The 26,246-nt window shown below is 36.9% G+C and overlaps 1 protein-coding gene across 1 annotated transcript in view; it reads left to right on the top strand.

Annotated features, from left to right (window-relative positions):
• Positions 1-26,246, top strand: part of LOC143686104 (uncharacterized) — a 165,366-nt gene that overhangs the window by 88,875 nt on the left and 50,245 nt on the right. The window contains exons 3-4 of the mRNA XM_077163132.1: positions 3,856-4,090; positions 11,465-11,540. Coding sequence (XP_077019247.1) covers positions 3,856-4,090; positions 11,465-11,539 — 310 coding nt within the window. The 3' untranslated portion in view covers position 11,540. The remainder of the gene's footprint in view (positions 1-3,855; positions 4,091-11,464; positions 11,541-26,246) is intronic.

A 26,246-nucleotide genomic window follows, 5' to 3' on the forward strand; every position in this document is an offset into this window, starting at 1 on the left:
TATGATGTCCAAATGTCAATGTCTAAAATTTTTACTTCTTAACCATCTGTTGAAGTTCAACCCAGAAGATAAAAGACTTAGAACTGGAAATTGGTCAAGTAAAACATTTTGGCTACTTCTAACTAGTGGGTTAGAATTACAAAAGAGGCAGCAACAACGACAAAATAAACAGGCAAAAATGTGGTTAATTCTGTGGTCTTGTATAGGCATAGCTAAGGTAGAATTGTTCTAGGGAATAATAAATGTGGGGCCATGGCCGACTACTGTTTAATGGTTTCCAAACTCATGTTTAAAGGGAAATGAATGGTTTGTACCAGAATCCAAATCATATAGTTCTCAGCCAATAGTGTATCTAAGTGTTGATTTTGGATTAGCAATGGTAGGGTATTAACAAGGAGGCTGAAAGATTATATTATCTCTGTGGCTTCTGCACATGGATTTACACAGCAAATAACAAGAGCAGAATTATGTATGTATGGTAAGAAAGGCATTCTATTGGGAGTGTGGAGACCTGGATCATTTTCCTGGCCCTGTAAAGAACAGCTTCCTCCTCTGGGAACCTGGAGTTGTGTTGCAGTGCTTGAAACTACATTACAGTTAATTGTGTAAATATTTTCATTCCATTTCTTCCTCTAGGCCAGGGGCTGTCTTGTTTATCTTTGAATGCTCAGTGGTTCACAGAGTATCTGCAGTGTGGATATATATTCACAGAACATATTGAAATGAAGGCATTGGAGAAGATTATTCACTTTTGGTTCTCAGAGACTGATATCCTCAAGATCAGGGAAATTCAATTCACATAGAGTTATGGGTTCAAAGCCTTTTCAGGGGGAACCAGAGAAGGCATTTAGTCCGATTTTTTTTTCCCTGGGTGAAGAATGAAGGAATTCAGTCTATAAAAGAGGCAATACAAATCATAAGAAGGTTTTGAGTCTGAACTGTTCAACTTCTAGCCATCAGTGCCGATTTCACCTCTCATCCCCTTGGTGTCCTAGAGTTCTAGTCCCACTTTCTGTGGATTCCACTTCCATTCCCCAAATATCTTACCTCATCTCCTTGCATATTAAGGCTCTCTTTCTCAACTTGGGCCATCCCAATAGGTTTTTTAAAATTTGTTTTGTTTTTTAACATTCTTACTGTTCTTCCATGTTTTTTTTTTTTAGTGGCATTTTGAATCCCTTGTCCCTATCCATCTCAGGCAAACTTCTTGAAAGAGTTGTCCATATTCATGGGTTCCGTATCCTCAATCTGCCATTTGCCTCTGTCCTGTCCATTATAATAGCCCTTGCTAAACCAAGGAGTGACTTCTTGGTGAAACAAATAGATTTCTGGTTGCTCTTTTTTCAGTCTCATTTGCAGGCTTATTCTCCCTGACAAAACCTTTAGATGTGGGAATTTTCTTAAGTTCTAAGTCTAATACTAGTACTAAGTACTAGTACTAAGTCTAATTCTCTTCTCAGTACATACTCCCTCACTATATTTATCTATGCTCATACTTTCAATGATCTCTTTAGTATGACTCTTGAATTTTTACCTGCAGCCTAGATGGCATAGCCCTCATGCCCTCCGGCTCAAGCCAAACACATCCCAAAGCAATTATTGTATTTCTCTTTGCCACAAAATGTGTGGATCTTCTATCACTATTCCTATTTTTGTGATATTTCTTATTTTTATAACCATCCTCCAATTATGAAGATATGAAATCCAGATTTGAAATCCATTTCAACTCACTTCCCTATGCAGTCCTTCACCAAAAGTTATTGATTTTTATATCTTCATTACCATCAATCTGTTCATGTCTCTTTATTTCTACTGCCAACCCCCAGTCCAAGCTATTTGTATCTATTTCCTGGACTACTTACTGTCCTCTAAAGGTACCCCACATCTTTTTTTGCCTTCTTCTACTCCATTCACCAAAGTGCACCCAAATGGATCTTATCAAAAACAACTATTTGCTTAAGCCATTCATTCTTCTTATAAACACTTCAATGGCTTCCCATTGCCCATAAGATGGAAGACTGAAATCTCTAACAAGGCCTTCATCATTGTTCAGACTCCAGCTCCTACGTAACTCTCTGCTTCATCTCCCATCGCTCTCTTCTTCACTTTTTTACTCTAGGCACTGAATTTTCTTAATGCCCTTCATATGGTATCAGCTCCTTCTAGCCACAAAGCTTTAGGCTTAGGTGATGTCCTGGCAATGAAATAAGCTAGACACAGAAAGACTGAGATCACACGATCCCACTGATGTATGAAATAATTAAAATAAGCAAATTCACAGAGTCAGAAATTAGAATGTAGTTTACTAGGGGCTGGGGTGGGATCAGGGAATGGGAGGATAATGCTTAAATTGTACAGAGCTTCTATTTGGGGTAATGGGAAAATTTTGGTAATGGGTGGGGATGATGTAATTAATCGCACTGAATAATAGACGTGAATGTAAAAAGAGACATTTTAGGTTGTATGTATATTACTAAAAAAAAAATTTAAAAACAAACATAGGACTGTACAACACAAACAGGGAACCCTAATGTAAATCATGGACTATAGTTAGTAGCCTAATTTTAATTATATTCTTTCACTAATTGTACCAAGGCACTGCACTAATGCAAGGTGTTAATAATGGGGGTGGGGTGGGGTTAAATGGGAACTCTGTATTTTCCACATGATTTTTCTGTAAACGTATCACTACTCTAATAAAAAAAAAAACTGCCTCTCTTAAAAAGAAAATACCTTTCCCTCCAAAAAAATACCTGCTTTGCAGCATCTGCCAATTTCCATAGTGTAAATATTCCCAATGTGACATCAGCTGGCTCACAAAATTCCTGAAAATTTAGCAGTTAGCTCTTGAAAGAAAGAATGAATTGGATTTCACACACCACTGCAGCTGTTTCCTCTGCCTGGATTATTTTTCTCTCTTCTCACAGCTTTTTAAAATAAATGCCTTCTCGGCTTTGACAGTCAATGAATCATCATTTCCTCAGGGAGGCCTTCTCTCCTCATCGCCTTGACTGGATTAAATCCTCCTCCCAGATGCTCTCCTAATCCATGCAGTGCCTCTTTATTGGTTTTATTACACTGTACTTTTACATTTATTTGACATATTTGCCTGTTTCCATAGACAGACTCTTAAACTTCATGGGTGAGGAGAACGTGTCTGTTGACGGTCAATGTTGAATCCCAGGGCTCAGCACAGTGTCCAGGATATAGTAAATACTCAAGTAATGAATGATTTCAAAGAAAATAATCTACAAGAAAAGAGAACAGAACAGGAATCTCTTCAGCAGATATAATCTTCCTTGCCTTTGAAAGGGCAGTGTGGGGAGCAGATTCACGGAGTTGGGGCTGCTTGAGCGATCCAGCCCAAGAAATCGTGGCAACTTTTTGCCCTTCCTAAAGTCCATTTTTCACTTTCATTTAGTCACTCAGCTAGGTATTTTCTTTTTAAGAGAGGCATTCTCTCCATCTTCAGGGATATCTGGACAATGATCATTTTAACTTCTTCATGCTGGAAAGGGATGTCACCATTATGGGGCAGAGGAATGAAACTGGTTGATGTTCTTGGAGAGGCTGATACCTCTGGGTTTCAGGGCTTATCTGGCATAGGAACAATCTGGAGGTTTTAAGTTTCTGAAAAATAAACTTAATAGGCAAACTTTTGTAGAGTATTAGATACAGTCCAGGGTAGTCTTTAGGGTTTTCAGGAATACTGTTGGTTGGGGCTTGGCATACTGTGTCAATTTGCAGTATCTGTCTGAAGCTTGTATAAGTGTAACCTCCAGAATGACCCCGACTCTATTTGAAATCTCTTAGCCACTGAAATGTTATTTTGTTACATTTCTTTTCCCTCTTTAGGTCAAGAAGGCATTGTCAATTCCATACCGCCTGGATCAAGCTCATCCCTTGGAATCAAGTTCCACATTTCCAGGGAGACTTATTGCGGGAGCCGGTCCAGTCTGGTGCTCCCGCTTGGGGTCTGTCTCTCAGCGAATGGGGGGACTCGGGCAGTCGCGATCTGCTTTTGGTCCCGGGGGCTCGAAGGTGTGGAGGGCGCGCGACGCTCAAGGAAGAGTCGCGGGAACGAGTGGAGGTGCACGTCGAACGATTATTAGGGGAAGTACAGAGGTTTATATAGTGGTGAGGCGGAAATGGGGGGGGCAGGGGAGGTGCGCTGCGTGATTGGTGAGGAGGCTAAGGGTGGCAGCGAGGGATTGGGTGTGCTGAGAGCAGAAAGGTCCAATGGAATGGCTTGAATATGATGTTGCCAGGCAGAGGGATATGATGTTGCCAGGCAGAGGAATATGGTGTTGCCAGGCGGAGAGCGAGAGGACGAAGGTTGGGCCAATCAGAGAGTGAGAAGACAGTGGTGCGATGTGAGGTCAGAAGTTGCTAGGTGGAGGGCCTGAGAGATGAGGCCAATATTACATCCTGCACTTATAACCCCTGAAACTCATGTCCCATGTATGGGAGAAGGTAATGAGTTTATTTGCAGAGTTTGGCTTAGAGAGAGAGAGAGGCCACTTCCGAGCAACAAAAGAGGTTGAAATGTGACTTTTATAAAGTAAAATGCATTGTAAGTGTACTGTTCAATGAGTTTTGGCAAAACATTCACCAATGACACGGCCATTGAGATATAGAACCTTTCCATCACTTGCTAAAGTTCCTTCCTGTCTCTTCCAATCAATATCCACCCCTCCAGAGTCAACCACAGATGTAATTTCTATCATTGTAGATTAGTTTTACTTGTTCTAGAACTTCATATAAATAGAATCATTCCATATGTATTTGTTTTCCTGGCATTATTGCTCAAAATGTTTTTGAGATTCACCTGTATTGTAATATGTATCAATGATTCATTCTCTTTTTTGTCACTGATTAGAATTCCCTTGTATGAAAACATCACAATTTGTTTATCCATTCACCTGATAGTGGGCATTTGGGCTCTTTCCATTTTGGGGTTATTCTAAATACAGCTGCTATGAATATTCTTAGACAAGACTTTCTGTATAGAGATATTATTTTCCTCTTAGAATTTTCATCTACCAAATGGAGTAAAAAACAATATCTCCCTTTTAAAAAAATATTTTTATTGACAAATCTTCACACATATGCAACCCATACATGGTGTGCCAGTTTGAATCTGTGGTGGACCTCAGAAAAGCCATGTCCTTTAGTCCTTATTTAATATTGCTGGGTGGAGCATTTTGATTGTTTCCATGGAGAAGTGACCCACCCAACTGTGAGTGGTAACTTTTGATTAGATGATTTCCATGGAGGTGTGTCCCCACCCATTGAAGGCGGAGTTGGTTACTGGAATCCTTTAAAAGTTGAAACATTTTGGAGAGAGCCCCTTTTTTGGTAGAGCCACAAGAAAGCCAGCAGATGCTGCCAGGTTTGCCATGTGCCCTTCCAGCTGAGAGAGAAATGTTGAACGTCATCGGCTTTCTTAAACCAAGTTATCTTTCCCCGCATGCCTTAAATTGGACATTTCTGTAGACTTGTTTTAATTGGAACATTTTCTCAGCCTTAGAACTGTAAACTAACAACTTATTAAATTCTTCTTTTTAAAAGCCATTTTATTTCTGGTATATTGCATTCCAGCAGCTAGCAAACTAGAACACATAGTGTGCAATTAATGGCTCACAATATCATTACATAGTTGTATATTCCTCACCATGATCATTTTTAGAACATTTGCATCACTCCAGAAAAAGAAATAAAAAGAAAAAAAACTCATGCTGGAGATTATTCTTATGCATATATATATATATATATATATATATATATGCAATATATATATATATATATATATTCCTTTTTAGTTTATGGTATATTAGAGTGGCTGGAGGGACGTACCTGAAACTGTTGAGCTGTGTTCCAGTAGCCTTGATTCTTGAAGACAATTGTATAATGATGTAACTTTTACAATGTGACTGTGTGATTGTGAAAATCTTGTGTCTGATGCTCCGTTTATCCAGGGTATGGACAGATGAGTAAAAATATATGGATAAAAAATAAATAAATAAATAATAGCAGGGTAAGTGGTAAAATAAATTGGGTAAATTGAAATACTAGTGGTCAATGAGAGGGAGAGAAAGGGTATGAGATGCATGAGGTTTTTCAATATCTCCCTTTTATTCTCTTGTGAGAACTAAAAGAAAACCCTGCATACACAGGGCCCAGCATATAATAAATTATTGTAATTAATTTTAACTATTATTGTTTTGCAAAGCTAGCTAAAATTTGACTTTGCTATGTAAGTAGAAGGAGTTAAGGTGCTAACTCAGCCATCTGTGTAGGAACAAAATGTAAAGCACATCATTTCAGACATTCTCTACTTGAGATGATTTGAACCACACAGATACTTACATCTGAATTATACGAATAATGCCTGCAGCTCAAATTCAAAGGTTTTCAATTTTGACCTAAACTTAAGTCATGCAAATACATGCAAAGTTGAAGGGCGTGCAAAACCAGTAATTGAAAGAACTTGTTTATAGGAAGAACTAATACCAGCCTAGGAGAAGCTCAGATCATTTTCTGGGTTTAAAATGAATCTTAAAGGATAATGTTTTGATAAGTTGACTAGAAGTGAATTAAGACCATGTGGGAGTATATTTTCCCCAAAAGTGACTTGAGTATTTGAATATAATGGAAAAAAGATGCTTGCACAACTGCATTTAAAACTTTTGACAAACGTGCAACTTTTGCAACGGTTGCATAAAGAGAAAGACCATTAATTTTCCTCCAATGAAGAGAATGCCTATTTGCCCCTTTGCTCATGGGGTTAAGATGAAAATACACCTTTGACCTTGGAAAAAGTACTAAGTGTGAACTTACGTCACCCCCATAGGTGACTTATTAGCCATTTGCCTCTGTCACTGCATCCGTGTACAATGTTGTTTAATGGCTAATGTTTCCCAGTGTGCCCTTAATTCCAGCAATTTCTTTTTTTTTTTTTATTAATTGACGGAAAAAAAGAAATTAACCCAACATTTAGAAATCATACCATTCTACATATGCAATCAGTAATTCTTAACATCATCATCCAGCAATTTCTTGAGGCAGTGGATAAAGCTGGTCACCAATTCCTTTAACTACTTTTGAGATGACCCTTTTGAAAAGAATTGCAGAAACTTATATTGATTAATTTTTTAATATCCCCTTACCTTGTTTTCAACTATTATTAGAAATAACTATTCAAGGTATGCATGGCTGAATGGGTTAAATGGAGTCTAATAAAAGTGAAAATACTATTTTTTAAAAATTAATTCACAAAATACATGTTGCATGCCTGGTATGGAAAAGACACTATTTAAGATATCCCTTTGCCCTTCAGAGTTACATTTTAAAAGGGGAGTTAAGCCACATATACATAAAAAGTATCTAAACTCAAAACGCAGTATGTTCAGTTATGGCAAAGTTTTTCCTCTTTTTTTTTCATCCTTGTGAATAAAAATCATCCATAATATCACCTTTCAGAAAAATTCATATTAAATTGTTGTGTATTTCCTCTTTCCCTTTTTTTCTATGAATTTCCCACATGTTTGAGATCAACCATACCATACCTGGTTTCACTTGATATTAATTGCACTTTCTGATGTCACCACTTTGAAAAGTGATATTTAATGACCAAATACCATTTAGCTATACATATATACTGGATCTTCTTTAAACATTCCATTATTACTGGATATTTAGGTACGTTTTTATATTTCATTATTATAAATGCATATCTTCACGGATAAAGCTTTTTTCCTGTATTTTATTTTAGATTCTTAGTCTTGCTTTCAGATAGAGAATTAGGAGAGTCAAAAATATATGAACAAGTCAAGGCTCTTATAGGACTCATCAAGTGCTTTAAAGTGTTCCTACCAATTTGCACTTCCATTACCAGTGCTTGATTGCCACCTGCCCATGAGAAACGACCACTCCAATTATAGCCAGAAAGTCTTGGCTAACCTGATAACTGGAAAATAATATTGCATTGTTTTTAGCTTCTATTTCTCTGATTACTAATGAAGTTGAATGGTTTTCATGTTTATTACCCATTTAGCTTATGACTTGAACATTTAGAAGGTCACTAATTTGTTCAACAAGTATATCCTAAAATCCTTTGAGATAATCAAAACGTGGAAACAATTCACATGTCATGTCCATCAATAGATGAATGGATCAAAAAAATATGGTCCATCCATACAATGGAATATTAGTCAACTATGAAAAGGAATGAAATGCTGGTACTTCTATGACATAGATGATCCTTGAAAACCATATGCTGATTGAAAGAAGCCAGAAACAAAAGGCCACATATTGTTTGATTCTTTTTACCTAGAATATCCAGGATAGATGAATCTATAGCGAAAATATATTAGTGCTTGCCTAGACCTGGGGGAAGGGAAAATGGGAGTGACATTTAAAGAGTATGGGGTTTCTTTGGGAGTGATGAAATGTTCTTGAATTAGATAGTGGTGATGTTTATGCAACTTTCTGAATATACTAAACCACACTGAATTGTACACTTCAAATGGGTGAATTATATGGAATGTAAATTACATTTTGAGTTAAAAATCTCATTATGTTCCAAGCATTAGATTAGTTGTTAGGGATGCCAGATAAACAAGATGCAGCTTATAGTTTGTGAGGAAGATAGATGAATATCTAAGTGTACAGAGGAGGGATGTATAACCTGGCCTTGGGCACTATTTTCAAAGCCAAAAACCTCCTGCTAGAATACGGAAGAGAAACTAAAAGTAGAGTTGTCTTTCATGGATTTTCTATGGTTTCTGTGACTTGGGTTCTAATTTTGTCTTCTTTGGAAATTGGACTTTTCCATTTGTCTCCCTCAATTCCATTAACTGGTCAATGATCAAATGTTTACGTCACTGTGGGCTATGAACTACATGTGTGACATATTCATATACATGCCCCATTTTCTTAACATTTACAGATTGATATTAAGCCCACCTCACCTCTAGATTATATTCCTTGAGAGGGTCTTTGTGCCCTAATACCTAACTCAGTGACTGTTATGTAGTAAGTGTTCCATAAATATTTTTAAAATTTTACTCAAGAAATAAATAATTCTCCCATCCCTTAACTTGTGTTCTCAATAAGTGTAAAATTGATTTTGGCCAAGTTATTCTACTTTGCTTCATTTTGTACAGGTCTATTGTTTGCAAACCTTGCCTTAAGACTAATAAAGTTGAATTTATTCTATGATTTGTAAAATGGGAAGGACTTAAGTCAAGTTCCTTTTCTAAGCTATCACAGCAACACAGCTTGGCAAGGAGACTGGGAGACAGATTATCAAGAGCCCTGGCTTTAGTTTCCCACCTGCTTCACTCCCCCAATCCTTCAAGAAGTTGCACAATGTTGAGTTGAGTATTGACATTCAGTTACCTTGTGTATTAGTTAGGGTTCTCTAGAGAAACAGAATCAACAGGGAACACTTGCAAATATAAAATTTATGAAAGTGTCTCACGTGACCGTAGGAACGCAGAGTCCAAAATCCACAGGGCAGGCTGTGAAGCCGATGACTCCGATGGATGGCCTGGATGAACTCCACAGGAGAGGCTCACCAGCCAAAGCAGGAATGGAACCTGCCTCCTCTGAGTCCTCCTTAAAAGGCTTCCCATGATTGCATTTAGCATCACTAATTGCAGAAGACACACCCCCTTGGCTGATTACAAATGGAATCAGCTGTGGATGTAGCTGATGTGATCATGACCTAATCCTATGAAATGTCCTCATTGCAACAGACAGACCAGCGCTTGCCCAATCAGATGAACAGGTACCACAACTTGGCCAAGTTGACACCTGTCCCTAACCATGACACTTTGTCTGAAAAAAAATGTATAATTTACCTGCATTATCTATGTCACTGAGTTTCTTATAAAGACTAAATGAAAAATAAATGTGAAATCATTTTGCAGAGAAGAGCACATTCTGTAACTTGGGATATCATCAGCAATATAATTGTCATCATCATCATTTCAGATGCAAATTCTTTTTAGTTGTTCAAGAGGGGTGGCAGACAAGTTGAGCATGAAAAACAGTTTTTTCTTATTACTCAAAACCACTACCAGTTCAGGTATTTTTAGTCACCTTTGAGCTTATGACTAAAGAGTCATATTGCATTGAACTTATTTGTTTAAGTTACACCATCATATATGTAGACTATACTTCTAGGTGAACTGATCATCTGTTGGACAGACTTATCGGAACGTATGATGGCCATATCTCTGTTGTAACCTCTTAGGAAGCATGCATTTCATTATTCTACAGTGTCTCATGAAGGTTTTCTGGAAAATGAGGTTGAGTTATGGCTGGTCCTGCCAGGCAATATCATTTTCATTTGCTGTCAGCAAGTGCTGGAGAGTGAGGAGTCACAAGGGCGCTATATTTTGTGTCATCCCAGATTGCCCTGTGATAAATGATTACTGCACAGGGATTGGAGACTAAACTAATCAGTCACTGGAGGATGGTATTGACAAGCACCCATCACCCTGGCTGCAGTGAAACAGGAAGAGGACAGAAAGAACTGTGCTTTTCAGCTCCCTTTAAGAGCAACTATTGTCCTGTGATGGAGAATGAGGAGGTTACTCTGACATACCACCACCTTCAGATCTTTGCTGGGTGACCTGGAATCAAGGAGTATTTCTTAGACTGTTTTGTGGGAAACATACCCCATGATGCTAGTACCATTGCAAGGAGATGGTTAAATAAATTAGATGTAGAATCAAGATTGTCTGGCTGCTTTTTTGACTTACTGGAATGTGTTCTTTCCCTGATTGTGAGGAGATGGGTTTATCTGAGAGTGCAGAGGTTCTGAGCTCCACTTTTAGAGTCTGTTTAGAAAATGTTTTCATCCCTCAGTTTTTCAAAATCATTAGAAGATTCTCCCTGGAGGTAAGAGTTTTCTTGAAGGATAATGTCCTAATAGCAATTGGCTCCACTTGGCACTTGTATTTCCCACTTCTTTTTTTCTGCTGAAACTGTGGGTCCATAGTTCCAGATATTATAGACTTTATGGACCTTCTTTGCCTGTCCTATAAGTTGGTACTTGAAATTCTTCTGGGACTCATTTCTTTGTGATCACAGCTGCTCAGTCTGTTCCTCCCTCAAAAAATACATACTAGTGCTTTAACAAGAATGAGATGTTTAGATTGCGTTTCTTGCAGCAGGAAAGAGAGAATTTGAGGTTCTCTTAAACTATGAACATAAAAAAAGAGGGAGGGATGATATGGAGGAAAGGATAGGAGTGGAGCAGCATAAACTCTGCATTCTTTCCATTTCTTCTGGTTGGGCCTGCCTAAATTCCTTCCATCTGTAGGAAGATGGATTCACAGGTGGTATGATAATTGGAGGTAAATTTAGACAGTATCCACAGTCCCAGCCACACCTTGGAAAGACATCAGGTGGGTGCAAGCTGACCTCACCCTGTCTAATATTTGCCTTCCAGATCCACCCAGAGGAAGCTGAAAGAAATGGGCATCCATGGATCAAAGGGATTCTCCCTTGTTTGATTTCCACCTAAGGTAATGGAGCAGTTCCCACACTCTTTCACAGAGCTTTTCTAAGTTCTAATTCTGAACCAGCATGAATGATAATCCATTTGACCCTCTTTTAAGGATTAGAGTAGGCTAGATGAAAGGCTGCCCTCATTCAAGAGTGGATACCATAAACAGGGAGAGTTGGATTTTCTTTTCTAACTTGTGTTTCTTTACATGCAAAAAATGCATATTCGTTGTATACACATTAGAAGCAAGAAGAAAATCATTAAAATTAAAATATCACTACCTTGAAACAAATATGGTTAATGTTTTGATGCATGTCCTTTAAGATGTTTTGTATGTGCAGATCGGTGTGTGTGTGTATACTTCACAAATATATGTATATATTTCACAAATAAGATAGATTATAGCCCATTTTGCAACCTAAATTTCTCACTGACTTTATCACGTGCATCTTTTATGTAAAACACATGTCTACATTATCTTATTGAGATATTCATTGTACCCTAATTTAAATTTATTTAACCAATTCCATATTGTTGAATAGTTCGGTTTTCTTACTTTCTTCTCTCTGTCTTCCCTCCCTCCCTTCCTTTCTTCTCTCTCTTTGTCTCTATCATCTATTTCTACTGTAAATAAAGCTGCAAAAAGCCTCAAATATAAATTATACGGACATGCCCATTATTCATTTCCTAGAAATAAGATTTCTAGAAAAAAAAAAGCTGTATTTAGGGGGATACTTCTGGGGAAGATGGCAGAGTAGGGAGCTCCAGGACTCAGTCCTTTCACCAGAACAACCATTAAACATCCAAGAACTGCCTGAAACAACTATTTTGAAACTCCAGAGGCCAGAAGAACACAGTCTGCAGGGAAGAGTGGGAGGAAGAGGCTGATAAATTACAGTAAAGGACTGCAAATTGCTCTCTTTGTGTGGTGGCTACTGGCCCCCCCATTCCCCAACTCTCACAGCAGGCTAGTGCAGGGTCCAGTTCCCAGCTAGCTGCCAGGGAAAGAAAGGGACATAAAAATACTCTTCCCCAAGAAGAGAGGCATATGCATCTGATCACTGATCAAGCCTTTTGATTAATGAATTTGAATCACTGGATCCCAGCTCTGAGAGCAGTTATTGTTTCAACTCACCGAACAAAGCCGTGCCAGCCACTGTTTCAACACTGCTCCGGGATGGGGGAGATGCGGTGTGTAGATTTAGAGAGGCAGTGTTCCCTCAGGGCTGCAAGGGAAAGCCAGCTGAAGGGCTGCATTTGCTGGGCAGGTCAGAAATGCTCGGCTTTGGGGAACTATCAGAGAAGTTTCTGGCACCCATCTTGACCCCCTCTACAGGGATCATTGAAGCCAGTCTACATTCAATTCATGAGTTCCTGAGTCTGTTTGGCTGGGAAAGAACTGGGAAAGTTCAAAACAGGACTACTTTTGTTGAAGACCACAATAACTGAAATGAAAGATACCCTGGAGGGTTTTAAGAGCAGATTGGAGTTGGCAGAAGAAATAATCAGTGAATTTGAAAGCAAGACTCTTAAAATGAGTCAGGCTGAGGAGCAGGAAGAAAACAGAAATATTAAAAGTGAAAATAGCCTAAGACAGCTATGGGACAGACACCTTCAAGTGCACCAGTATAATATTATGGAAGTCCCAGAGAGAAAGGGGCAGAAGGAATAGTCAAATAAATAACGACAGAGAACTTCCCAAGCTTAGCAAAAGACATGAATATGCACATTTAAGAAGCTCAGAGAATTCCAAACACAATAAACATGAAGGAAAATATACCATATCATATATTGATTACACTATCAATTTCAAAGGATAAGGAGAAAATTCTGAAAGTTGCAAGAGAAAAGCAACATGCTACATTCAAGGGCATCTTAATAAGATTGAGAGTTGATTTCTTATCAGAAACCATGAAGGCAAGAATGCAGTGGATTGAAATACTTAAAGTGCTGAAAGAAAAACATTTAGAAGGCATAAAGATGGTCATTACACATTGATAAATAGGACATTTCAACAGGAAAATGTAACAATTGTAAGTATATATGCGCCTAAGAACAGAGCCCCCAAATTGTGAAGTAAATACAGATTTTATGGGAGAAATTGATGGTTCTACATTAACAGTAGGAGACTTTAGCATGCCACTCTCAATAATGGATAGATCATCTAGACAGAAGCTCAATATAGAAAAACAGGACTTGAATGACACATTAAACCTATTAGACATACATAGAATACTGCATCCAACAAAACAGAATACACATTCTTCTTGAGTGTATATGGATCATTCTGCAGGATGGACCAAGTGTTGGATCACAAAACAAGTCTCAATAAATTCAAAAGTATTGAAATCATACAGTGCTTATTCCTGACCACAAAAGAATAAAGACAGAAATCAACAGAGGGAGAATTTCCAAATATTTGGAAATTCAACAGCATACTCTTAAATAAGAAATGGGTTAAAGAGGAAATCAGAAGGGAAGTTTGGAAATACCTTGAAGGGAATGAAAATGAAAATACAGAATACCAAAGCTTATGCAATCCAGGGAAGGCAATGCTGAGAGGTAAATTTAGAGCTCTAAATGCTTACATTAATAAAGAAGAAAGACTTTACATCACAGACCTAACCTCAAAACTGGAAGAAGGAGAAGAAGAGCAAACTAATCCCAAAACAAGGAGAAGGAAGGAAATAACAAAGATTAGAGCAGAGAGAAATGAAATAGAAAACAAAAAAGCAATATAGAGAATCAGCAAAACCAAAAGCTGGTTCTTTGGAAAGATCAACAAAATCTACAAACCTTTAACTAGACTGACAGAGAAAAAACCAGAAAGGATACAAATAATGAAAATCAGTGTAAAGGGGGACATTACTACCTATCCCACTGAAATAAAAAAAGACTACAGTGGATACTCTGAACAGTTGCATGCCAGTAAATTAGATGACCTAGATGAAACTGACAAATTCTTAGACGAATACAAACTACCTAATTTGACTCAAGATGAAGCCAAAGAGCTCAACTAACTCATTACTAATAAGGAGATTGAATCAGTATCCAAAAATCTCACAATAAAGATAAGCCCAGAACAGATGCCTTCACAGGGGAATTCCACAAAACATTCCAAGAAGAATGAACTCCAATTCTACTCAAATTCCTCCAAGAATTGGAAGAGGAGGGAATATTCCCTAACTCATTTTTTGAGGCCAAAATTACCCTCATACCAAAGCTGGATAAAGGTACTACAACAAGAAAACTACAGACCAATGTCTTTTATGAATATGGATGCAAAATTCCTCAACAAAATACCAGCAAACCAAATCCACAAGCATATTAATAGAATTATACACCATGATCAAGAGGGATTTATCCCTTGTATGCAAGGTTGGTTGAACATAAGAAAATCAATTAATGCAATACCTCACATTAACAGAATGAATATTAAAAAGCTACATGATCATTTCAATTGATGCAACAAAGGTATTTGACAAAATACAGCACCCTTTCTTGAGAGAAACTTTTAGAACATTAGGAATAGAAGAAACTTTTTCAACATGATAAAGGGCATGAAAAACTCACAGCCACTCATACCCACACTGAATGGTGCAAGACCGAAATTTTTCCCTCTAAGATCAGGAACAAGGAAAGGGCACCCACTATTAACACTGAGTTATTCCACATTGTAGTGGAAGTTCTTACCAGAGCAGTTAGACAGGAAAAAGAAATAAAAAGCATCCAGATTGGAAAGAAAGGAGTAAAACTTTCCCTATTGCAGATGATATGGTCCTATATACAGAAAATTCTGAAAACTACACAGCAGAGCTCCTAGAGTTAATAAATGAATTCAGCAAAGTGGTGGGGTACAATATCAACACTCCAAACCCAGTAATGTTTCTATACACAAGCAGTGAACAATCAGAAGATGAAATCAAGAAAAAAAAAACGCCATTCACAATAGCAATTAAAGGAATCAAATATCTAGGAATAAATCTAACCAAGGGTGTAAAGGACTTGTACATAGAAAACTACAAACATTGCTGAAAGAAATTAAAGAATACCTAAATAAGGGGAAGGTTATCCCATGTTCATGGACTGCAGGACTAAATGTCATTAAGATGTCAATATTACAATGTATAGATTCAATCCAATATAATAAAAATTCCAACAACCTTCTCTGCAGAAATGGAAAAGCCAGTCATTAGGTTTATATGGGAGGGTAAGGAGCTCTGAATAGCGAAAGCTATCTTTAAAAAGAAGAATGAAGTTGGAGGACTCACACATTCCCATCTTATAATGTATTATAAAGCCACAGTAATCAAAACAGCCTGTTGCCATCACAAGGACAGACATATAGAGCAATGGAATAGAATTGAGAATTCCCTTATTTACAGCCAACTGATTTTTTCTTTTTTCTTTTTTTTTTTTTGCATGGGCAGGCACTGGGAATCGAACCTGGGTCTCTGGCATGGCAGGCAAGAACTCTGCCACTGAGCCACCATGGCCCACCCCAGCCAACTGATTTCTGACAAGAGACCAAAGACTGCTCCATTAAAATGAATAGTCTCTTCAACAAATGGGGCTAGGAAAACTGGATCTCCATTTGCAAAAAAAAGACCTCCCATCTCACACCATATGCAAAAGTCAACTCAAAATTTATCAAAAACCAGTAAGAGCTAGAACTATCAAACTCTTAGAAGAAAGTGTAGGGAAGCATTTTCAGGACTTCATGTTAGGAAATGGTTTCTTAGATTTCACACCTAAAACACAAGCAACAACAACAAAAAGATAAATAGGAATGCATCAAAAATAAGACTTTATCATGAAAGTAAAAAGAAAACTTATACAATGCGAGAACATGTTCGAAAACCACATAGCCAACAAAGAGTCAAAATTCACAATATAAAAAGAAATCTTTCAAATTAACAACAAAAAGCCAAAACAACCCAATGGGCTAAAGACTTTGTCCTAGTTTGCTAGCTGCTGGAATGCAACACACCAGAGAAGGATTGACTTTCAATAAAAGGGGATTTATTTTGTTAGTTCTTCAGAAGAAAGGCAGCCAACTTTCCACTGAGGTTCTTTCTTACATGGGAAGGCACAGGATGGTCTCTGCTGGTCTTCTCTCCAGGCCTCTGCATTCCAACAACTTTCCCCGGGGGTGACTTCTTTCTGCATCTCCAAAGGCCTGGGCTGAGCTGCAAGTGCTGAGATGAGGTATGCTGAGCTGCTTGGGCTGTGCTATGTTGAACTCTCTCATTTAAGCACCAGCCAATTAAATCAAACATCATTCATTGCATCAGGCATGCCTCTTAGCCGACTGCAGATGTAATGAGCAACAGATGAAATTCACGTACCATTAGTTCATGTCCACAGCAGCAGAACTAGGCACATTCACCTGGCCAAGTTGACAACTGAATCTAACTACCACAGACTTTAACAGAAATCTCTTCAAAGAAAATACACAAATGATCAGAAAGCATATGAAAAGATGCTTTATCATTAGCCATCAGGGAAAGACCAATCAAGATCACAATGAGATACCATTTCACACCCATGAGAATGAATGCTGTTTAAAAAAAAACAAAAACAAAAACAGTAAATACCAAGTGTTGGAGAGGGTGTGGCAAGAGAATGTGGCAACATAAGAACACTCATGGCGGTTGGAATGTAAAATGGTATAGCCACTGTGGAAGACAATCTAGTGGTTCCTCAAAAGCTAAGTATAAAACTACCATAAGATCCAGCAATCATACTACAAGGTATATATCCAAAAGAACTGAAGAAGGGGCTAGAACAGATATTTGCACACTATGATGTTCATAGCAGCATTGCTAACAATTGCCAAAAGGTGGAAGCACCCCAAGTGTCTATCCACTGACGAATGGATAAATAAAATGAGATATAAACATGCAGTGGTATATTATGTGGCCCTCAAAAAGAATGAAGTCCTGATACATATGACAACATGGATGACCCTTGAGGACACCATGTTGAGTGAAATAAGCCAAACGTAGAAGGACAGATATTGTATGATTTGAAACGATTAGAATAAGCAAACTCACAGAGTCAGAAGATAACTTACCAGGGGATGGGGTGGGGATAGGGAATGGAAAGTTAAGACTTAAAAGTGTACAGGTCTCCTATTTGGAATGATGGAAACATTTTGGTAATGGATGGTGGTTGGTGATGGTAGTACAAGGTTGTGAGGTTGTGAATGGAATTAACAACACTGAAACATATCGGAATACGATTGAAAGGGAAATGTTAGATTCCATATATGGTAAGAGAATAAAATTTTTAAAGAAGACCCATGGAACTGCACAACACAAACAGTGAGCCCTAAGTTAAACCATGGACTTCAGTTAGTACTGCAAGTAAGAAAAATCAATTGCAACTGCACCATGTAAAATGGTGGTGGGGTGGTATATTGGAATCTTGTATTTTTATTCATGATTGTTCTGTAAACACACAGCCTCTCTCATAAAAAAGTGATGTACTTAACATCCTTGATATGTTATTCCCTATTTTGCATCCCCATTACCAGTGTAAGAGAGTCCACTTCCTTGTAATTCGGGACAGTGGTTTTCCACCCTCACTAGCCATTAAATTCATCTGGGGAGATTTTTTAAAATACCCCGCACAGATAAATTATAGCTAAATCTGTACATGAGTGCAGAGTCTGGGCATCAGTATGTTTAAAAGGCTCCCCAAGTGATTCTAATTCATAGTAAGAGTTGAGAAAGTCATTGGGCTAGAGTTGGACTTCTTTCTGCCATTGTTAGGTCCATGGTACACATCATTAATTGAAACATTCTTCCGTCAGGAACCTGAGCTCACCATCTCCATGCTTCAGGGGGAGTTCTGCAGAAGATAGTAAACAAGGACAAATGTTGACCAGGGAGGTAGTTGCTTAGAGTTTCTTGGCTTTTACTGTTTTGCTCTCTTCTAGTTTGCCTATTCATTGCTGAAAGAGAGTGTTAGAATTTCCCAAACATGTTTATGAAATTATCTGTTTCTCTCTTTAATTTAATTCCATCAAGTTTTGCTTCATGTATATTGAGCTTCATCATTGGATGTATACCCACTAATGATTGTTATGTCCCTTTGATGAATTTATTTCTCCTTTTATCATTATGAAGTATGTCTCTTAATTGCTGGGAATACTCCTTGTCTTTAAGTCCTCTTTTAGATTTAATACAGTCAATGCAGTCTTCTTATGCTTAACTTGTATGGTACATAATTTTCTCATTTGTTTATTTTCAACCTAACTGTGTATTTATATTTAAAGTGCATCTCTTGTAAGCACTGTCTAGTTGGGTCTTGCTTTTTCAGCCATTCTGACCAACTTTGTCTTTTAATTGCAGTGGATTTAAGTCTATCATTTAATTATGTGCTTTCTGTTCATACCCTCTGGGTTTCTTTTTCTCTCTGTTCCTCTTTCCCTGCCTTCTTTTGGATTATTTGAATACATTTTTAATATCCCATTTCCATTGATGTTTTGGGTGTTTGGCTCTACAGTTTTTCATTCTATTTTCCTCAGGGATTGCTTGTGGGATAACAATATGTATCTGTAACTTGTCATGGTTTCCTTATAATTAATACTTTCTTTTTCATGTAAAATGTAGGAATTGTATAAATATAATTAAGATAGATTTCAAAATTCAGTCTCCTAGTATTTATCTCTTATTGGTGGAATTTAGGCCCTCCTCCTCCTCTTGCTTCCTGTCCTTCTCCTTTTTTACTAATTGTTAATTTATTTTGTGTATTTTACAAATGCTTCATTGTAGTTTTCCTCCTTCTCTTTTCTTGCCTGTTCTTTTATGGCTTTTTTTTATTATGTTGTTTAAACATTTGTGATGTAGTAGTTCAGAATATATACTTTGAAGCCAGATAGGTTGGTTTGAATTCTAATTTCTCTAGTTTCTAGTTGTAAGATCTTGGGAACCTGCCCTCCCTCAGCTTTCTTAACTGTAAACTAGAGATGATAATGGCATCTTCTACCTTATGGAACTATTATGAGGAAGAGTTAACACCCATACAATCACTGAACATTAACTGGCACATCCAAGTATCAACCTTTATTCTCCTATTGTTTTGGAAGTTACATACCCAATTTTATTTCTAATAGCGACTGACTTTATATGGAAAAATTAAGGAACCTATACTTCTTTAACACTACCAAGAAATAAAATCATGACTTTTGAATCAACTAGTATAAGAAAAGAGATTTGATATACCCTTTCCCATCTTCTCCTAATTTCATAATTCTTTTGACATTTATATTAAGCTTCATCATTGTGTTAGCAATATTTATTCAATTTTGGTTCTGTGTTTTCTTGAATTTATCTCTCTCCATAATTTGTTTTATTTCATGAATTTTTCCAAAACTTATTTCTTTGTTCATTATTAAGTTGGCTGGAGAACTTGTCTCCAAAGAATTTGGGGTGGGTAGAAGGGTATAGGATAATTTTGAGGGCGGGCATTGCTGAGAATTTCTCTGTTTCTTTCTACAAAAATGATACTAGAATTCATTAATTATTTATTCCTCTTACCCCATCTGTTATCATTATTTTCTGGAATTTAGTACAGTGAAGTCAGAGGACAATCTTTTTTCGTTCCTGTGTAGATATGTTTTCCCCTTTCTAGACACTGAAAAAGTTTTTCCACCATTCACAAATTTAGAAATTTTACCAGAGGGTCTATGTTTGAATTCATTTTCACAAATTTCATCTGCTACATTTTGGGGTCTTATTGTCTGAAACTTCAAGTCTATCTCTGCATGAGAAAATTTACTTCTGTCTTTTCTTTGATGACTTTTAAGGGAATTTCAATTGAAAGGATTGTTTCTTTTCATTTACTTTTCCCATCTTATTGTTGAAAGTCCCAGTTCACACTAGGGTGAGATTTATGGTATTTTCTGAAGAACTGATTACAATGAAGAAGAAGAAGATGATGATGATGATGATAACAAGGTCACTCAATTTAGACCATGTTATCATGAAAACCTACTTTCATTTTGCACATTGTATTCTGGGATAGTTTGGCCTTACTGAGTTAAAGGGGTTGGCCCTAAATCAGGGGAACTCAATTTGCTCATCAGAGGATCCACAGCCAACAGATCTGGTGTGAATGTGACACTTAGGATGTTCTGGAACCTACTCTGAGTCATTGATGATGACCTTGGGCAATTCCTTTTCAGTTTCACATCTACTGGGGAGATAGGACTAGGAAACACGTTGCAGTCTATGGTTCTCTAGAAGAACCAAGAATCCCAACACTCCATACTTTTCCCTATAAAAGATGGTAGGAAACTCATAAATATCTATAAAACTATGTAAGTGCTCAATCGGCATGTATTTCATTGATTTTCAAAATCAAGTTTATTTAAGTATTTTTATCACAAAGTAAAATGCATGCTTTAAGTTTACAGTTCAATGAGCTTTGAGAAATATTTATGCTTGTGTAACCACTACCCATGTCCACAGTCCAGAAAGTCCTCTCATGCCCTTTCTTGGGGGACTGCCACTGCTGGACAATGCTGTGTTTATTGTTGGCAAACTGACCTCAGAGCCTGGGGAAGATATTTATTTGTGATTCCCTATAGATGGTTGTTAGAAGACAAGGAACCGAATGAAGCACAAGCGCAGAAACCTGGGCAACTCGGTTCTGCTTTGCTTCTTAAAAGACTGAGCAGTATATTTGATGAGAATGTATATTTTCCCATTGGCAGACCTGGGTGTGATCCTCAGCTCTCGTGTCCCAATTCCATAGATTGAACATTGACTGTGGGAGGTAAAAGCTAATAAAAAAATCCCAGAGGCAAGTTTGGGTTTTTATTGTGGGAATCATATATATTTTATCCTTCCTGGGACGCATTTTCCTCTGTGACTTGGCTTCTTTTGGGTTATGGGGAAAAAGTTCAGCCACAAGGGCTTAGAGCAGGATCTTAATGACAAGAGGTCAACCTGGTCAGTTCAATTAGCATTTAACTAATTCCAACCCAGGTTTGCTCCCATACAAAAATGCAGCTTGTTGTCAGGGGGCCTAAAGGCTCTAAGTCTCAGAGCTGGTTGTGTCCCCATGGACACAAGAGATTCTGTGTTTAGTGGGACTTTGCTACTTAGGAGGGTCAGAAGCTATTTCATTGTGGCCACTGGAAACTCACCCAGTCTGTGATTATTACTTAGGATGTTTCAAAGAAAGCTACGTCAACAGTATTTGCCATTTCCCCAGTTTTTTTCCTTGGTCTGTGGTTAATATCCTTGAAAATCATGCAATATTTTCCAAGAGCCAAGCATCTTTTCAGTAGCTAATAGAAATACAGTCTGGCCTATTAATACATTTGCAAAAGACTATGTCCCAATCACAGCTTCTCTGAGTTTTAGTGTCCTCGTTTGTAAAATGAAGGTGCTAAAAGTATTTGAGTTTCCAGTTCTTGCTCTAGCCAAGATGCTGAACTGAAACAATTGAACTCAAACATCGTAACTCCAAAATTAGTCTTAGAAAGACCAAAAGGGAAAATACAAAGGACAGGAGAAAACTGTAATAAACCCTGGAGTGGTGTCAGTGCTGATGGTGGTGTGTGTATAGGGTAGTGAATGTGTGTGCTGGACATTATCTGAGAAGGGATAAAACAGGAAAAGGTTTACTAGAGTTCTACTCCTTGCCATTGCCTTATGGACAAACAAGTACCTGCCATGCACCTGCTACATTTCAGGCTCTAGTCTAGGAGCCCTCAAGAGTAAAGTCAAGGCAGCATTGAAATGTTGCACTTGCAAAAGCCTAAGAAGAGTAGATGGAGATTAATTAATTTTATCAGTAATTCAAGAAAAAATAGGCTAAAGGTACAAAAGAAGATACTAGCAACATGAAAAAAGAACAGTGAAATATAAAACAATAAATTAGATGTGAAAAATGAATTAGAATAAGAGGCAAAACTGATTAAATAAATAGTGGAAAAGACACAGCTAAGGAATGATTAATGAATTAGAAAACAGGTTGAGGAGATCTCAGAAATGGAAGAAGAAAAGTAGAAAGAAATAGAAAATATCAACCAAGGCCAAGAAATATGGAGAGAGATGAAGTGTTAAAATTCAGATAAAAGGAGTCCCAGAAAGAGAATTTTTTTTTTTTAAATGAAAGAAATAATGAAGGTAAATTTTTCCTGACTTTTAAAGGAGAAGAGAACCAATGAGGACATATAAGAAAATCTCACTCACAGGTACATTTTGAGACAATTAAAGAACATCAATTTTAAAAATCTCAAATCTTACAGGAAGAGTTGATTAATATAAAGAAGTAAGATTGACATCAGACTTTTCAACAGCAATACTAGGTATAAGAAGACAATGGAGAATTATTTTAAAAGAGTTAAAGAAAGAGAATTTAAAACCTATCATTTTATAACCAGCCAAGCTGTCACTCAAATATGAGGGCAGGACATAAAACAGTCTCAGGCATATAAGGCTTTAGAAACTTCACCACTCAAAGACCCATATTAAAAAAAACACATTTAGATGAATTACACCCAAGAAATATTGCTAGAAATATAAGAAGATCAAATATCTGGGAATATTTTCTCACTTTTTATAAAAGAAAACTAACATCAAGAAGAAGAAAGAACTTATCTATAATAACTCAGGAATCCTAGGTTAGATAGTCACAGGAGAATGGAGAATGGAGGAAGGAGATCAAAAGAGATGAAAAATTGTTGAAGCTCTTGGGTTATTGGATAGACATATAGCTATCATTCCTTTTTAAGTAAGAAAGGATTTGTAAGAAACTTAGAAAAAAATGGGACAGATGGAAAGAATACATGGTACTGTAGAAATAGTTCCAAGCCTATTAAGAATTACAATTTAACAACTAAACTCACCAGTTAGACAGTAATTTGACAGATAATAAAATAAAAAGCAAAACCAAAACCCAGATTCAGGCTTTTTACAGGATATTTATTCAAACATAAAGGTACACACAGGTTATAAGTAAAAAGAATGGTAAATGATATATAAAATAAGAGTAAAGGCAATTCCACAAGTTGTGTTTTTTAGGCTAACATGGTCCTGATACAAAAGCCAGACAAAGGCATTACAAGAAATGAAATTAAAATCACAGGCCCATTTTGCTCATGAATTAATAAAAAATTCAAAACAAAACATTGAACCCAACAGTTTATAAGAAATGTAATGTGCCGCATCCAAATTGACAATGTCTATGTAAGAGTAATTTGATATGAGAAAATCCTTAACTGTGATTATTAAATTAACACATTAAGAGAGAAAAGTTATGTGATCATTTCAGTATATGTGGAAAACATTTAATAAAATTCAAACACCTACTATAATAAAAAAAATAAAAGTATTAGAAGAGAACTTTCTTCACATTTAGAGCAAATCCTAAATTGGAAAACATTAGAGGCATTCCTTTTAAAATCAGGAATGTGACATGAATACACATTACTATTCAACAATGCATCCAAGGCTATAGTAATTACAATAAAGAAAAATAGAGACATAGCTATTTAAAAAAAAAGGAAAACCGTCATTATTTGCAGACGCATGTTCCACTGCGTAGAAGATGCAATATAATTTACGCGGCAGTTTCATTATGTATGATTTATATACAAAGATTAGATGAATTTTGAAATATCAGCAACAATGAACTCAAAAACATTGTTAAAAGGAGTTATAACTTACAAAAGTATTAGAGGGTATTAAGTATCTGGGAATAAAGCAAAAGAGGATCTACAAGAAAAGTTATTAAAATTTTATTGAGAGAAATTAAAGATGGAAAATAAATTAAGGAAATACTCTCTGTTCACAGTAGAAAGACAAAACTGTGAAGATTTAACTTTTTCCCCAAATAACCAATGGATTCATTGCATTTCCAATCAAAATACCCACAGGATTCTTCAAGGTACTTGACAAGATTATTCTAATATATGTATTAGAATAATGATAACACGTATATACAAGTGTAAAAAGCCAAGAATTGTAAAGATATTTTTGAAAAAAAAAAAAAAAACAAGCAGCAAGAAGGGCTTTGCCTGACATGTAGTAGAACTTCTTATAAAGTTCTTATGATAATTGAAGCATGGGATATTGGTATAGGAATAGGCAAATTGATCAGTGGAAGAGAAGAAAGAAACTAAAACAGGAGCATATATGTCTGGTGCTTTAGTATATAAAAGAGGCAGAATCTCAGAGCAGTAGGGAAGAAGGACTTTAATAAGTAGAACTGGAGAAGTCTTGTTATCCATATGGAAAACAAATTGCACCCTTATTTCATACTATATACAGAAGTCAACTTGAAATGAATTACAGGTTTACATGACAGGAACAAAGCTTTAAAATACTTAGTAGAAAATATAAATGAATGGCATTTCGATGTGGGGTAGGGATACTTTTACTAAACGAGATGCAAAAAGCATTCACTGTAAAGGAAAAAGACTGCTAAATTTGACTAAAATTTAAAATTTCAAAAATGTGTTCCTTAGAAGACACTTTAAAAAGGGAAAGAATTATTTTCAACCTGGAATAAGATATTTGCAGCACACAGAAACAAAATATTAGCAACAAGAATAAATAACTTCTACACATAAATTTAAAAAGGCAAAAAAATAAATCAGCAAATGTCTGTAAACAAGACTTTCACACATAGCCAAAAAACATATTGGAAATATTGGACATCATTATTGTTAGGGAAATACACTTCAGGTTTACAATAGGATGTCATTTGTGCTGGTTTGAAAGTATTATATACCCTAGAAAAGCCATGTTTTAATCCAGTCTTGTGGGAACAACCATTTCCTTTAATTCTGATTCAACACTGTAGGTTGAAATCTAATTATCAGATTATCCCTACATAGATGTGGCACACCCAACTGTGGGTGTTAACTTTTGATTAGATGGAGATGTGACCCCACCCATTCCAGATGCATCTTGACTGGTTTACTGGAACCCTTTAAAAGAGAAAACATTTTGGAGAAACCTCGGAAATGACAGAGCCTACAGAAACGACAGAAGACTCAGACCCGATGGAGAGAGTAGATACAGACAGTTGGAAAACAGTTGCTTCAGAGAACAGAGACACGGATTTTTGGAGATGCTTGGAGTCCTACAGATGTCACCATGAGGTGTTAAGCAAGCCAGAACCTACTGAGAGCCAAGGGAAGCCAAGAGATGAAAGCCAGCCCTGGAGAAGCAAAGTGAGGAGCCCCCACAGGAACAGAGGCTGGAAGCAACGGAGCCCAGGAGCAAGGGACCAGCAGATGCCAGCCACAAGTCTTCCCAGCTGACAGAGATATTCCTGACCCATTGACCTTTCTTGAGTGAAGGTAACCTCTTGTGGGTACCTTAATTTGGACATTTTCACTTCCTTAGAACTGTAAACTTGTAACTTACTAAATTCCACTTTATAAAAGCCATTCCAGCAGCTTACTAACACACCATTTTACATTCATCTGACTGGAAAAACTTTGTCAGTATGACAATATGTAGTGTTGGAAAAGATACAGAGCCTCAGTTTCTCTGAGGTGCAATCATTTAAAGACATTAGCTCCTGAAGTTGAACATTTCATGTATCCAATACTCAGTGATTCCACTCTTAGGTGTATAATCAAGAGAAAGAAGCATATACCAAGTAATGTACAAGAATATTCCTGGCAACATCCCAAAGCAAAAACCTGGAAACAACTCAAATATCCATTAAGGGGGAGTAGTGGAATCAACTG

This window comes from Tamandua tetradactyla, chromosome 6 (assembly GCF_023851605.1).
Source record: "Tamandua tetradactyla isolate mTamTet1 chromosome 6, mTamTet1.pri, whole genome shotgun sequence".
Taxonomy (NCBI): Eukaryota; Metazoa; Chordata; class Mammalia; order Pilosa; family Myrmecophagidae; genus Tamandua; species Tamandua tetradactyla.